A 14,991-nucleotide genomic window follows, 5' to 3' on the forward strand; every position below is an offset into this window, starting at 1 on the left:
TTTCAGTAATACGTACGTCAAAAATGTGTAAGTGTCAAAGATAATTTCTATTTTTATTTCGCTCGGTGTGAAGAAAATGTATAAATGTCAAGTGTTTTTATCAGGTAAACTTTTTGTGTTTGTCATTTTGGATAAAATGTAGCGTTTGAAGTTTTTGCAAGAATTTTTTGGTGGCCGTTACAACGATCAGGGGAAAAGTTATCCGGCGATGTAAAATGAGCAGAAAAGACGGACAAAGGCGCCTCGCGCCCCGTTCTGTCCGCAAATTGCCTTAAAACGTCCAAACAATGATCTCGCTTTATCGTTTAAATTTGCTTTAGAAGAGCATCTCGGTTGAGCATTATGAGAGAGTGCGGATGTCAGCTCATATCCTCGACACAACAATGGTCCGAAATAGGCTGCAATCGGGGTACAGTCAAGTACTATTGTGATAAGGAGTGATAAGACAACAGTCCATTATATCGGGGGTGTCCGATATCAAGTCGGGGGAAGATTGAGGTGTTGAAAGGGCGTTAAGTACCTCGCCAGCTGACGAACCGACACCCAATCAGCCCCTCGCAACCGCACCTATCCAGCAATCGAAATCGAAAAATCTCTTAATGACGGAAACAATTCCGGACGACTTAATTTGCAAGGAAGAAGTCGTCATCTCTCCGACTCAGTCGATTGATTTGCATTTGTGGTTCGCGTCGAGGTCTCCGGGGGTCTCTTTCAAGGTGTGCACCTCGTGTGGGGTCCGCCAGGTACCCACCGGAGGCCTGTCAACAAACACGGGATTATCAATTGTGCTCTTAAACTGTTTGTAATCGATACTGGCTGACAGGGCTCTCCACAAAGGTTGACCAACCGGAATGGACGTAATAACAGAGCGATCCTCGTCGCCGATACGCGGCTGTGATTTTTTCAATTTTAATTAACGCCGAGGGGGATTAACGAAGCCGCACGAAGGCCGCGTCTAGTTGAATTTTTAACACAACAATTTTCCCTTGTAGGTGCGATTTAATTTCCAACTTTTATTTTAACGAATTAACGGGACTTTTGTCGCGTCTGGCCGTCACAAGGGGATTTGTGAAAGTTTATCCTGGCAACGTCAACTTTGCGCCAAAGCTGCTGTACTTTGGATCAACTCATCGTGCTAATTACTTTATCCATCGCGTTTGAATCGACTTTTATCCGCCGTCCTGTTCGATTTTAATTAATTAACGGCAAATTTTTGACGTGCGTCGGGGAGGTCCCTCCGACTTTAACGCCAGATTTAACTGAGCCGGTTGAAAACTACCGCCCAATTTTACACATTAACTTCTCAATACCCGACACACTAATTTTTCTAGGACGGACCATTGTCCGAGCTACTGTCCGTATAGATGCGGCCATTTCTGGATTAACGAAATCGATCTTTTCCCTATCAGATTTAAGATTCGAACGAGTCTTTTAATCTGCTGCGACCTACATCACAACTGTCAAACCCGTTGATCGACACATTCAAATTGACTAATCTACCGTGCGGATTAAGGTGGGATTATTTCGATTCAACCCTGATCCACATCTGGCCCGATATCGGCGACAAACACCCATTATGTGCGAACGTTGTGTAGCCGGTGACGTCACACGCAGGAAACTGCCAAGAACTGTGCGATTCCGTCCAGGACGCGGTTGCAATATTCAAAGTGGGCCCGGCGGTCTTGGAAGCGGCTCAAACTATATAGTAGATTCGTTTAAATTTGTTGTACCGGGTGTTTATTCACGTTTTATATCGAATGTTTGTGGATCGTGTTAGATGCGGTCTCTTGAAATCTTTCGGATGAAAAGCTACCCGGTAAGCCAAGAATGGCTCCAACATGCCGAAAGATTCTTAATCCCTCGGCGAACACGCTCCGCCAACTTCATTTAAATCAGGGCCACCCGGGGATGTGGATTTCTTTGTAAGTGCGAGATTATACCGGTAATTTGTTTTATTGACCGGATGCAAGTTCGAAATTACCGAAAACAAAGAGAGCTTTTTTGCGCTGGAAACGGTCGGTCGGGGTTGTTCTTTTCGTGGTGCGTCTTGTAATCCCGGCTAAGACGACATCAAAAGTGGCATCGAAAAGTTCGCCTACAATGGGTTGAAGGGGCCAAAAGATCTGTGTTTTTTTCGTGATCTTTGTCAATCGGAGAATTGGTCTTTTCGGGCGTGTTTGTCGAACTTTCTAGTCAATTTAACCCATTTTTCGGTGATATTAATATGTGACATATGTGACCAGATCAAATATAAGCTCGGAGGTCTCCTGTGTTTGCCGTATGTAAATCCATTAACACATTTAACTCGGCGGATGTGAAATTCGATACTTGCCATACATTAAACTGTAATTATTGTATAAGGGAGCGCCTTATGCGGTTTTTGGATTTGGTGCGTCCAAAGGAGCCCTCCGTGCTGCAAGCTGAAAAACAATGAAGAAAATTAAAACTGCCATTGATTATTCAATCATTGAAACTAAGAATTCGTCTGGATTTCTGTCAAGTGCAAAAAAATCAAATCAATGTTAACGGTTTTGCAGACAAGAAGATAAAACAAAATAAATTTAAAGTATGTCTGTTTCAGTTTTTTTTTTTAGTTTTATGTCTCAAAATGTAATTAATTGATTCCAGGAATGTTAAAACTGGAATATTTAGTTTTCATCAAAAACTACGTTTTCAAGCTGAGTTTTTGTAAAAGTTTTGGGAGTGGTTTTATAATAAAATAAAAACTTGAAAGGATAAAAAGGTGTCATTTTGTATTTAGCAAAATTTATTTTAAAATCTTAGTTCGGACAACTAAGTTAATAACAAAATAAATATAGGTTTAGTGGGAACAATAATACAAAATTTAAATAGTTTTAACTTTGAATAAGAAAGAAATTTTGAATAGAAAAAAAAGAAGAATGGAATTGATAAAAAAAAGAGTAAGTACATATGTAAGTCTAAATTGGTTAATTTTTTTGTAACATTCTGGTCGTAATTTTGTCTAAAAAGAAGTAAAATCCAGAAACGACTTAATATTTTGTAAAAGTTATACCTTACGATCTCCGTTGTGACTTAAATAAATTAACAAAAAGGGATAAAGGAAACAGAACAACAAAATAATAGTTATTTATATATAAGTGTAAAAAGTTATCCTTTATTGTACGAACGGGTTTAAAATACGACCGAGGTACGTGGGAGTATTTTAAAGGATGTGAGTGCAACAAAGGAACTTTACACCTATGTCTTACAATATTTTATCTACGATCGTGAGATCAACGCACCGGTTTCAAATTTGTATAAAATAATTATCATTGATTCAATATTTTATGAATAATCAAAGTCGTTTGAGAACCAAGTCGTTTAGTAACCTACTTCTAAACAATGTTTCGAACAAATTGTATTGTTGTATTCTGACAGTTCTGTGCCATAAAAGCGTGCACTAAAAGTTTTATGGCACGATTCCGTCATTTCACTAAACGTCAACTTTGACAACGATTTTTAGTGCAGAAAGTGCCTGCTTTTTACACGATCGTAGATAAAATAGTATATTGTTATACGAGTTGCACAAGACAGTCGAACGAGAGGGTTTAGAACACGACGAACGCAGTGAGGGGTGTTCTAAAGGAACGAGTTCGACAACATGTCTTGTGCAACTAGTGTAACATACTATTTTTTCTACTTCGCCTTCATTAATTTAATTTTTTTAAACATAAAATTATTATCTAGTGACTTTTATTTTAATGCAATTGGGTTGGTATTGACGAAGCAATGTCATTTCATTGAAAATTACATTTTAAATGGTCTCCCAGATGTTGTTACAATAAGAATCTACCCCCTTAATATAGTTTGTTTTTTAATCAAAGAACCACGACCTGTTGATTTAGGTTTGCAAATATAAAATTTTACTAAATTTAGGAAATTTAATGATATCTGTCGGCTATACCAGCCAACGCCTGTCATTTTTAATGTCCTTGAAAGTACGCAAACTCGCATCTAAAATTTGAACGTGTTATTAAAAATGCCTGGCAAAGTAAGACATTTATTAAACTTTCAAGTTAGTTGTTATTAGTTATTGTTAACTTTATTAACATGCTGCGCTTCTAATATCTCTAATAACCTCAATTTTTATATGATGAGATTTTTCACCCTATGTCAAAAGTGTACAATGTTGTCAGCTCTATTTTAGGTGTAAATTGCGGTGTTGTGGTTCTTTGATTAAAAAACAGACTGTAGCTTATTTTGATCCAAAACATGCATTCAGGTTCAAGTGACATTACATTTAACACTGAAATTTACTTTCAATAACAACCCCAAATTCAATAATCACTAGAAACGATGCTATAAAATTGATCTTTGTGAAACTGTTTTCGGTGTCACAAAATGCTCATTGTGACACCGAAGTAGAAAAAATATATAAACGCTGTGCCAAAATAAAAAAAACATTGCAAATAACACACATTTTTCATGACATTTCTTATTACTTGTCAGTGAAATATAAGTCATTTGCACTAAAATGGTTTTTTAAATTTTGGCACAGCGTATAGAAATACGTATCTACTATTATTTGAGAATTTTCTTGAATTTTTTAAAATTTACTAAAATTAAAAAAATCGAACTTGAAGTATTTAATTTTAAAGAAAATTGAAGTTGAAGAATTAACGAAATAAGATATTTATTCGGAATAAGAAAAATGAGTATTTTTCTTTGAAATATTAATTAAGTAAAAATTTACAGTTGTATTTAATTATTTAATTAAATTCCAGATGATTTCAGGTGGTAAATATGTAGATATTAAATTTTAAATAAAAAATAGCTTCACAATTTTTTTTTTTAAGTAAAAAATAATATTAATAACATAATTACATAAACATTTTTGTTTTATAATACAAAAATTTCCGATAATATTGCGGAATTTGGAAAAGTGCCCCGAATGCTTGCAGCGTTTCCACGTTGAATGGCAAGGGAAATCCTCTCGAAAAGGAATTTCTTTGATTTTAAATCCCCTGATTCCACGATAAGTCGGTTTCCGATGACATTTGATTTTATTCTAAAGAAAATTAAAGATTAAGGAAAATTGTGAAAACTGTTAATTTTTAGTTGAATTTTTCGCAACAAAATTACCTAAAGGGACCAAAGAACCTAAACAAGAATTGTGATTTTGAAATTTTGTTCAATAAAAGATTAAGACAAAAATTTAAAAAAACACCTATAGTCGTTTTCAGTGACATCCGTGCTGTCACTATGACAGTATGTTGGCATTACTTGCTATTTCGGTTTAGTAATTTTGAATTTCCTAATTTGGTAATTTAGCTTGACGCGGCAAATTGACAAATTCAAATTATTTTCTATAAATTTAAACAAATCACAGAAAAGATGTAGTCTGATTTGGATTCCGAGGATGTCCTAGTTTAACCGTATTTTACACCATGTTGAAAACTGAATTTTATTATTTGTTGTTGATGTTTGACGAAATAGCTATTTTCTTTTACCATAACCTCAATTTCTTGTTTGACATTTTTTTAACTAGGATTTGTTTATACTCTGAATCCTGGTTATGAATTTGTATGTACAATCTGCACCAACATATTAAAAATGACATTGACAGCACGGATGTCGTTGAAAACGACTATATGTGAAAATTATTTTGAATTCAAATTATCAATTTTAACTTTCCAAGTGTAATTAGATCTTAAATAAAAATAATTTTTAAACAAGTGACATGAGAATTTGAAAATAAAAATGATTTAATAATAAAAAATACAGAACCAAACACCGTTCACGTTGTTTTGGCATAATGGGAGGCCATGATTTATTTTTTTAACGTTGGACACACTGTTTGATTTCCGTTACTAAAGTGCGGATCTACCAAAATGAACATAACATGTTGCTGAATTTCCCGCGATGTCTGAGTATTCTTCTATTGCAAACTAGTAAAACTGACAACAATGCACTAGACATTGACGCTATTTATAACCTCAAACAAAACATAATCTAATTCAACAGACAGCTTTACTACCAAATTAAATGCAAAATTTCCTTGGCTTCCCGTTATGCCAAAACAACGCGAATTAGAGCACACTGTAAGTGCCTTAAAAAATTTTCTGCGCTATGGCCAAATTTAAAAAGCGTGCTCCAAAAAATTTCGAGTTCAACAACATAATTTTATTCTCCATTTTCAAAATTTTTACAAATCATATTATGTCAAATTTTCACGATAAAAATGTGGCATTAGATAAAATAAAAAAAATCTCTGCTAACACATGCGTCATAAATTCAAAAGGCGACTTTGATGAGATTTGGTCCAAGTGTTCCATATTTTAAGCTACCATAAATATCAATTGATTCTGTTGTAATAGCAGAGTAACCAAAAATACAAATTATTGAAATAATAATAATCAGTTGAAACATGTTGTAGTTTGTTTTGTGACCCTTCCTGTGCTGACAAATAAAGACAGTCACGGTTCCACATTTGTTTCGATTTGAAATAAATTCGAGTGGCCGTGTGGAAGTGTCGTTAAATAAAAAAATATTTATATTTGTCACCCTCGGCATCCCCGCAACTCGGCTCCGTTGTCAACAGCATCGACGCCCCCGCCCAGCTAAATTACTAATTACGACCGCCCCAATTGTCCATTAAAGGGATGATCGTGCGACTTGCACACAGAACGGCGAAAAAAATACCATTTGAAATCGTCAATCAAACGAGCGTGTTATTCTAGCATCATTTTTTCCGTTACGAAAACAATAAAATATAAAACCAAATAATCAAAAGCCGGTCCCGTTAATTAATTTTTTATTGTTACATGTTGCGCACTAAACACATTAAATAAACAAAATTGCCGGCACTTCCCCGCTACGGACGTACATGACAAACAAACTTAAAAATTGCACGTACACATGATTCGTTTATTATTCTTGTTTCCCATCATGTCACAAAGTGGATCGCACAACGCGAAATGGAATTTTTAAATTGAGTTACCTTCGCACATTGTGCAAACCGAGAATTTGTCTATTTTTCAACACCTTCAACTGGCAAATTTGAAAGTCATCTTCGGGGAAATTGCCGTTTCGATCGACGACACCGTCTGAATGTCCAAACGACAACACCGCAAATATTTGCCGATGCCTCCTAAAATAATAACGTTCAGATGTAACAATTTGTCTATTTTTTCGGACATTTCGCAACCAGCTGTCGGTCTTGAGTGTTTGCTCTACGGACACGGATGATAGACCACCACCAATTAGATTCAAGTTGCCGTGAAAATTGTCAGAGCAAACAACCCCCGACTAATTCACCACCGGGGTCGGGTTACCCGAAACAAAAAGTCCACTTTGTGCATCATCATCACGAAAAAAATCGAATCAACTCGGATTGGAAAGACACCAACCCGAAACATCTCCAGAACTGCACCGCATTGAATTTTTATGGAGTAGGTAAACATTCGACACATTCGATTGGTCTTGAGATTTTAACGCGATCAAATTCTTGTGGAAAACTTCTTGATGTGTGGAGAAACATCGGGCACCACTCTAGGTGTGGTGTCGCTGGAAGGAAAGACTTCTAGGGTCTCTCTTCATAATTAAAACGATTTGTTTGCTCACTTTGTGCGAGGGGACCGCGACATAATTGCTGCCTCAAATTCAGGCTTCAAAAATGCCCCCGCTCTGGACCCCAATTTGGTCGGGACAACGTGGTTTATGTATGTTTAAGTTAATGCGATACAGGAAGCCAAACAAAATAACCAGTTGATTATCTGGGCGAAACCATTTAAGTAATTTAATGTAGTTTGTGGTCTTGATTTACCGATGATTGTTAAAGGATGGGTGTAATTAGCGAATTATGAACAAAAATCACATTAGCATGGGAGATTTGAAGACTTCGATCTGTGGGAGATTCGGCGAGGGTGGGGTAATTAATAGATTAATTAGCTGAGTGCGATTGCAACAAAATAATATTGACTTTAATCATTATCGTCGCTAAAATAACGAACTTGGTATGTTTGAATTAATTTGGCTGCGTAAATTAGAGCGTTGCACCACGCCGATGATTTTTAAGCGCTGTCGTTTAATAATTATTAAAATAATTAATTTTACCCTTCGCTAATAATTTATTGGTGGAGTTAATTGTGTTTGTTGTTCGTTAATAACTATGAAATATGCATTCATAACAATATTTTTTAAAAGTAATGTTAACAATATTATCTTTCATAATCGTAATTTATCTTTATCATACATATTATATTTCATTCCGGGACCAATATGGCTTAACGTGACTTCCGAATCACGATTATTATTATTAATGTGTCAACAGCAACTTTAACGGCTCTTAGAGCTTGGCAGAGGATTTTATGACAAACCCATAATGTTGTTATTTATTTTTTTATGAACAATTGTATTGATGACATAATTGCATAACATTTTTGATTTACAATACAAAAATTTTCGATAATAATGCGGAATCTGGAAAAGTGCCCCAAATGCTTGCAGCGTTTTCACGTTGAATGGCAAGGGAAATCCTCTCGAAAAGGAATTTCTTTGATTTTGAATTGCCTGATTCCGCGATAAGTCGGTTTCCGATGACATTTATTTTTTTAAATTGGAGAAAAAAGTAGAAAGAATTTCGATTTCATTTCGGACAATTAAACTTACGAACTGACTCTATATTGCTTAAAGGAATATTAATATTTGTGTGTTTACTCTAAGGTATGAGAGGCATTTCTGTAACACAGGATAAAAGCAGAAAATTCAGAATATATAATATAAAGAGTGCAAGTGGGACAATTAAAGTTGGTTGTCAAAGTAGCGCAATAAAAATCTATTCAAAAATAAAAATATATTAGACATTTTTTAAATCAATTACGTTATTTTGCATTTAATTTGGTACTACTAAAGCTGTCTGTTAATTAGGCTATGTTTTTCTAAGTTGAGGTTATAAATAGCGTCAATGTCTAGTGCATTGTTGTCAGTTTTACAAGTTTGCATTAGAAGAATACTCAGACATGGCCAACATATTATGTTGATTTTGATAGGTCCGCATGTCAGGCCCTTTAGTGATGCAAACCAAACAGTGTGCCTAACAAATCATGGCCTCCCATTATGCCAAAACAACATGAACGGTGTTTATAACACCAATAAGAATAAGAAGGGAGATTGTGTCAAACTTGATTGACTTGGACGGGTCAAAAATTCAGACATTTCTTGACGTTTCCAGTGTGAACCAGTTCAGATTGGTGCGATCTAGATGACAGAATTTCAAAGAACAAGAAATTATTGCTACAACAACATCATTAGAGAAAAAGTTGGGCGGAAAAATATGATATATAGAGTTTTTTGCGATATTCGCCGCTACTGTTATATCTAATCAAATCAATTGCTCTTTAGGACTAAAAATAGAACGTTGAAATAAGAATCCAGTTGTCTTAGTTAGGAAATTAAGGCCGTTTGAAATTTTTAAAAATTCTGGAAAAATACCGAAGTGGATTTTTGTGGAAAATTGTTTCCCCACGACTATTAAAGAATGAATGCATTTTTGTTGGATACTCAAGGAAAGAGTGATATCAATTCCACACCCAGTGATAGAAAATATTAAAACCCACGGCTGTCGGCCAATCACATCCCCCGTATTGATATTCTCTCACCGGCAGATCGCCAATCGGATGCGTTTGTAAACAAGTCGCGCATCGCGTAGCAACAGCTAAACGTGGCACAATTTTAATTGTCAAATATTAAAAGTCAAATTAAATTCAATTTTCAAAGATTGTTTTTTTTTTTGGTATAGTCGTGGAGGAAATATTGTCTTCAACTCGCGTATAATAGCTATTACTCACTCGGACGATTCCACCACTCGCCTACGGCTCGTGTTGTCATTTACATCCTCTTGAATAATAGCCATCATTATACGCTCTTTGAAGAATGTACTATGTATTTCTTTTAAAAAATCAAAGAATGAAATAAATTTAAAAATAGCGAAAGACGCCATTTCGTCAGTTAAGGACACAAAATAAGTTTAAGACTCGATAACAAACTCGTGTATTTAAGGACCGAATCTCAACTTGTTTGCACAAGATTCATTAGGAATTCAAACATTCCAAAATATTTCTACTGGCTCCAATAATAATAAGCGAGATCGTGAGCAAGCTGTAGCTGATTTGGAACGTTCGAAAATTCAAATTTTTTAGACTCCAGTGTGGACCCATCCAGGAATTAATGTTTTCAAAATTTCCGTTTCTCATGTATGTCTACCATGCATGCTTTCTGTTCCTTGGTCAACATTATCTTCTCCACATTTTGATAATTAATAAGTTAGTAGGGTAGACTGGGGACTAATTGTAACAAGGGACAGTTGTAACACTGAATAAATCGACAATCATTAACGGTAGTTCAAATGTTCATGGTGGTAATCAAGCATTTTTCTTCTTCGAACCTGCTTGTCAAGGTTTCGCATTGCTACCCCTTTTGACAGACACTTGTGAAAGTATTCCCTTTTATAAAACAAATGTATTTTTGACATCATTAATCCTCAAATATTTTTCTTTCTGTATAAGATATAGGTCCTTGCTTTTTACCTCACGTCTTTTTGGATATTTATGATTAAATTCAATTATTCGTTTATTGGTTTATTATTTACATAACCTAAAACTCTTATAGTCCAATTTTTACCCTTTTGAGGTGACTTCACGATTTCCTTATTCGTTTGCTCTCTATTGAAACGACAGAAACAGAAAAAAACATAAAAAGCGGTACGTTTTATGTTGTTTACTTTGTGGTTATTTTACGCTCCTGTCAATTTGACAATTTTTTATTTCACTTAGTACATTGATTACAAACAAAATCTTTTGGAGCAATTGTCAACAAATTTGAAACATAATAGTTATTTATGATAAATTAAAATTTGTTTCTGATCCTAGCTCAAACACACGTGAAGTTACTAGATAATGACGTCATCGCAAATGGGTAAAAACTGGACTTTACAACGGACCCGGACCTGAGGGGAAGTTGTAACATTTTTCCAAACTCTTTGAATCGCCCCCTGGGAAGTTTTCTTAGGAACAACAACAGTGCCATTTTGTAGACAAATAACCAAACTTTGCACAGTATTACTTATTCCATTCCAGCTACTACACCGTGCGACCCAAAAAAAATCGACAAAGCCACCACTAATCACTATCACCGCGGCACTAATTTAAATATTGCTGGATTTGACAACCGTCAAGTCTCTAAGGATTGAAATACCGTGCCTTCAAATAAGTTCGGAATTAGAGGAGGCTATGATTTATATTTTTTGTCCATTAACGGTTGACAATTGACGTTTAAACACGTGTATTGTGCTGTCCAAGGTCACTGCTGTGCCTTTAAAAATTCCATATTACCAACTTCATAATAAAATCAAAGCCTACTCTAATTCCGAATTTATTTGAAGGCACGGTATCGATAGTCATAGCTTACTTGATTTTTTTTTTATCTCACGGTATTTCTCTTGAAGTGTTTCTGCAGATGGAGCTTTATTACATTTTGGAAAAATATTTAGGGACCAAATGGGGACCAAAAATAATTTTTTTTACGCTAGTTAAGTTTAGATTTAGTAATAGAAGTACCTATGGAGATTTGTTTTACTTTATTGGGAGGTTATTTTATGACTACTCGTAGTATCTAGTATTTAAGTGATTATAATGTCATTTGACAGGACTCTCTGTACTTACGGAATTTCATTTTTTGGAAGCAAAGGATTTCTCCTTGTGATAAGTAGGATAGTTGGGAAAATTTTTTGAAACACGTGGAATTAAGGAAAGAAAAGCCACTTGTACGAAAATGATATTTTTATTTTTGTCATATGTTACAGTTAAATATGTGGATTTGCATGCATCAATATTCTAACTTGTCGAGACGTAATTTAAAATACAACAACGTTATCATAACTTAACTTAGCGTCACCTTAAACCTAGTATTTACAAAGAACGCAAACCCTCAACATGATCATCTAACATCGTGTAAAATTTTGACCGAAAGCAAGGACCCGATCGAATAAAAGTTCGAGCGTCGTCGATATTTGCACATAATGAAGCACTAAATAAACCAAACAATATACATTTATACAGAACAGCAACAATTGACTAGATAAAACCGTCGACACCCTCCGTCTCTTAGGCCACCTCTAGATCGGACGAGTCCTCGTCGCTGAAGTTCTGCGGCTGGAGGAGTCTCTGTTGTTCGACGGTCGCCCTGCAGACGTCCTCCTCCTGGATCTTCCTCATCCTCTCCTGCTCTTCCCTCTTCTGTTTCCTCCACTTGGCCCTCCGGTTTTTGAACCAAACCTGCAAATTTCCAAGAACAATGAAACTAATTATCATCGACGCCACCCTCAGATATTCATAAGCGCCGAAGTGGACGGGGCCGTAATACAATTATGATATTTGCATCAGAATAATTCCGGTTAAGAGGCGGTTTTTCGACGAACAATAGGAACAATGCAAGCTTTTTATTCGGCGAGGGCAATTGAATTAAAAAAATTCATTACTCGAGACCGATACCGCCGCAACTAGTGCGGTTCGTAAAATTCCGGTGTAATCCTGGTGCTGGAGGAATGCACGAGTTAAGCTCGGCCAGATCGATTCCTGGCACTTTTTAAAATAAATAGAGGCGGTCGCCGCCGAGGTTCTCGAGATGGAGTTAAAGCCCTCCTAATACAGAGGGTTAGGACTAACAATAACATATTTAATAATCCCTCCATTGTTCGCCTGCAAATGCCGGCTAAATCCACATCCAATACCTCATATCATCGCATTAATAAATACAATCACTTCTCTGAAATAATTTGAATGTTTGTTTTAGGTTAACGTGGGTACACACGCAGCTCTGCTGTTTTTTCCAGAGGCGGAGGCGCTCCGGGGGTTCCCCGCGACCAAAGCTCCTCGCCACATACCCCAACTCTACAAGATAGTCAGGTAATCAATTGAGATCAACAATAATGTCTGAAGAGTACAGGGTGGACACGAAAAAAAAACCCAAGGAAAAGCTTCACAAGTAGATAAACGAGATTGACAGTTTCTTGAATTGAAGCTTTGTGGTGACTGTTTCGGGTCCGCCCTATAGGTGGTTGTTTTTTTTTTTGGGGGATCGGCGCTTTTCAGCCTCGCAATAATCCATCGATGGCCACAATGCGTTCTATTATTTACAATTTCCCAGCATCGCCATAATTCAATTAAGTCGGCTGTTTTCCCATTCGCTGTTTAGTCAGGAGAGACGGCGAGAGCACGTTTCGCCCGCTCTGTGTTTTAGCAGCGTCGTTCCGCAGTCAGATTATTCTATTACCGCGTATCAACATCGGGGAGGGCTAATTTTGTTTAGTCTCAAAACATTTCATTGTTTCAAGTGGATCAAAAATTCAACGGAAGGTTAATTACAGTTACATTGATCGTGTCCCGGGGCCACCCGAACACAGAGAGGGCGCCGTATTATGCGAAAAAGAAAATCACGTCAAAAACCGTCCGTCAGCGGGTGCATGTGCGTGAACGGACGTTTTCGGGGAAAAATTTGGCGGAAACGCGCGAGGAACGAGGAGGTGGGGATTTGCAATTGTTGTTTTGTATGGTAATGTGGTCCTTCGGGCTCTTTAACGCCGAATGTTTAATGAGGGATTACAGACGAGCTGGTGTCTGTCAATCAAATAAGTCGGTTCATGATTTTTCGCAAGTTTGGAGAATTCATGTACTTTTTCGGAATTTGCAAATCTTTGGTTTTGTCTTGTCCTGTGTCACGTCAGCTAATCAAAAATCGTAATTTTTAATGAAATTGAAGGTTTTGATCATAAAACATTTTTTTCGAGACCGAAGGAAAAGAAAGTTTCAAAAATATAAAAATCATGAGTTTCTCTAGGTGAATAATTTTTCAAAAAATTCCCTGAGAAGTTTTCATCACAAGTCAAATAAGAATCGAATTTGCTGCTTCAGCAATTTCTTTAGGGTCTTCTGCAGAAAAATCTTCCACATCCACCTTTTACCTGTCTAAATAAATTTCACTATTGTTAAGAAAATTTTCAAATCGATGTCAATTAAGACGTAAATCAAGTGTTTTTTTTTTTACTTTTTCGTTTTAAATTTTACTTGGGTAGTGAAATAAATAATTGTATACACACCCCGGAAGCTATTTTTTCGGTATTTTACAGCCCTTGGGTATAAATTACACCTCAGAAAAAATGAAGCCTTCTCTCCCTAGATGTATCGGGTGATTTTTTAAATTTCAGCTCAAAGTTGTCGTTGAAAAGTCGATTGTGAACGTACCACGGATTAAAGTAAAAACACAAACAACGCAGAAAGTGAGGTTAGCTTTAAACAGCTGATCTGTGATCTGTAATCCGTGGTGCGTTCACAATCGACTGTTCAGTGCCTACTTTGATAGTAAATTTAAATGGACACCCGATACAATTGTTGTAAACATAATCATAATCTCGTATTTCTTTGCTTTAATTTGTAATAACAATTGAAATTTGAATCTTCCAAACAAAATGACATTTGTTGCCAACCACGACGAATTTCCTCAAATTTGAAAATTGTTAATTTTCACTTAAAAATGGCTTAAAAAGTGCAACTGGTAGAGAAAAAACTGTGTAGATATCTGGATTTTTGTAGCACTTACTCGTACTCCTCGCAAGCTCGTCATGCCCTAAACCCGTGCATGCTACAAAATGCTTCTTATAAGACTTTGTTTATCTGTCAATTCTTTCCTTTAGTTACATTTTTTTTAATGTGAATTCACTGTAAACATATTTTTTTATAAACTATTTGATCATTGCAAAGTTACTTTATAGACCTTACACAGCTGTATAATAGTTACAGATTATAATACATAATTAGTTATAATTAAGATGTCACCTTTGGCTTATTCCATTTTCGTGCAATTATTTCTTTATTTGTTGTAGATTTTCTTTTTACATTTTTTTCAACGAATTATCATTAGATACTTAATTTTAAATAACTACTGGAAAATACGAGCGAAGGACACATGGATGGGCGA

At 35.9% G+C, this 14,991-nt stretch overlaps 1 protein-coding gene and 1 long non-coding RNA gene across 2 annotated transcripts in view; one reads left to right on the plus strand and one right to left on the minus strand.

The window, feature by feature from the left end:
* The window catches only part of LOC138125917 (uncharacterized), a 22,337-nt gene continuing 7,346 nt past the window's right edge, over window positions 1-14,991 (plus strand). The window contains exons 1-2 of the long non-coding RNA XR_011157553.1: window positions 1-104; window positions 12,811-12,923. This is a non-coding gene — a long non-coding RNA (uncharacterized lncRNA). The remainder of the gene's footprint in view (window positions 105-12,810; window positions 12,924-14,991) is intronic.
* Gsc (goosecoid homeobox) overlaps window positions 11,804-14,991 on the minus strand; it is a 17,836-nt gene continuing 14,648 nt past the window's right edge. The window contains exon 3 of the mRNA XM_069041479.1: window positions 11,804-12,293. Within this exon, the coding sequence (XP_068897580.1) occupies window positions 12,123-12,293 (171 nt within the window). The 3' untranslated portion in view covers window positions 11,804-12,122. The remainder of the gene's footprint in view (window positions 12,294-14,991) is intronic.

Source organism: Tenebrio molitor, chromosome 3, assembly GCF_963966145.1.
Source record: "Tenebrio molitor chromosome 3, icTenMoli1.1, whole genome shotgun sequence".
Lineage (NCBI taxonomy): Eukaryota > Metazoa > Arthropoda > Insecta > Coleoptera > Tenebrionidae > Tenebrio > Tenebrio molitor.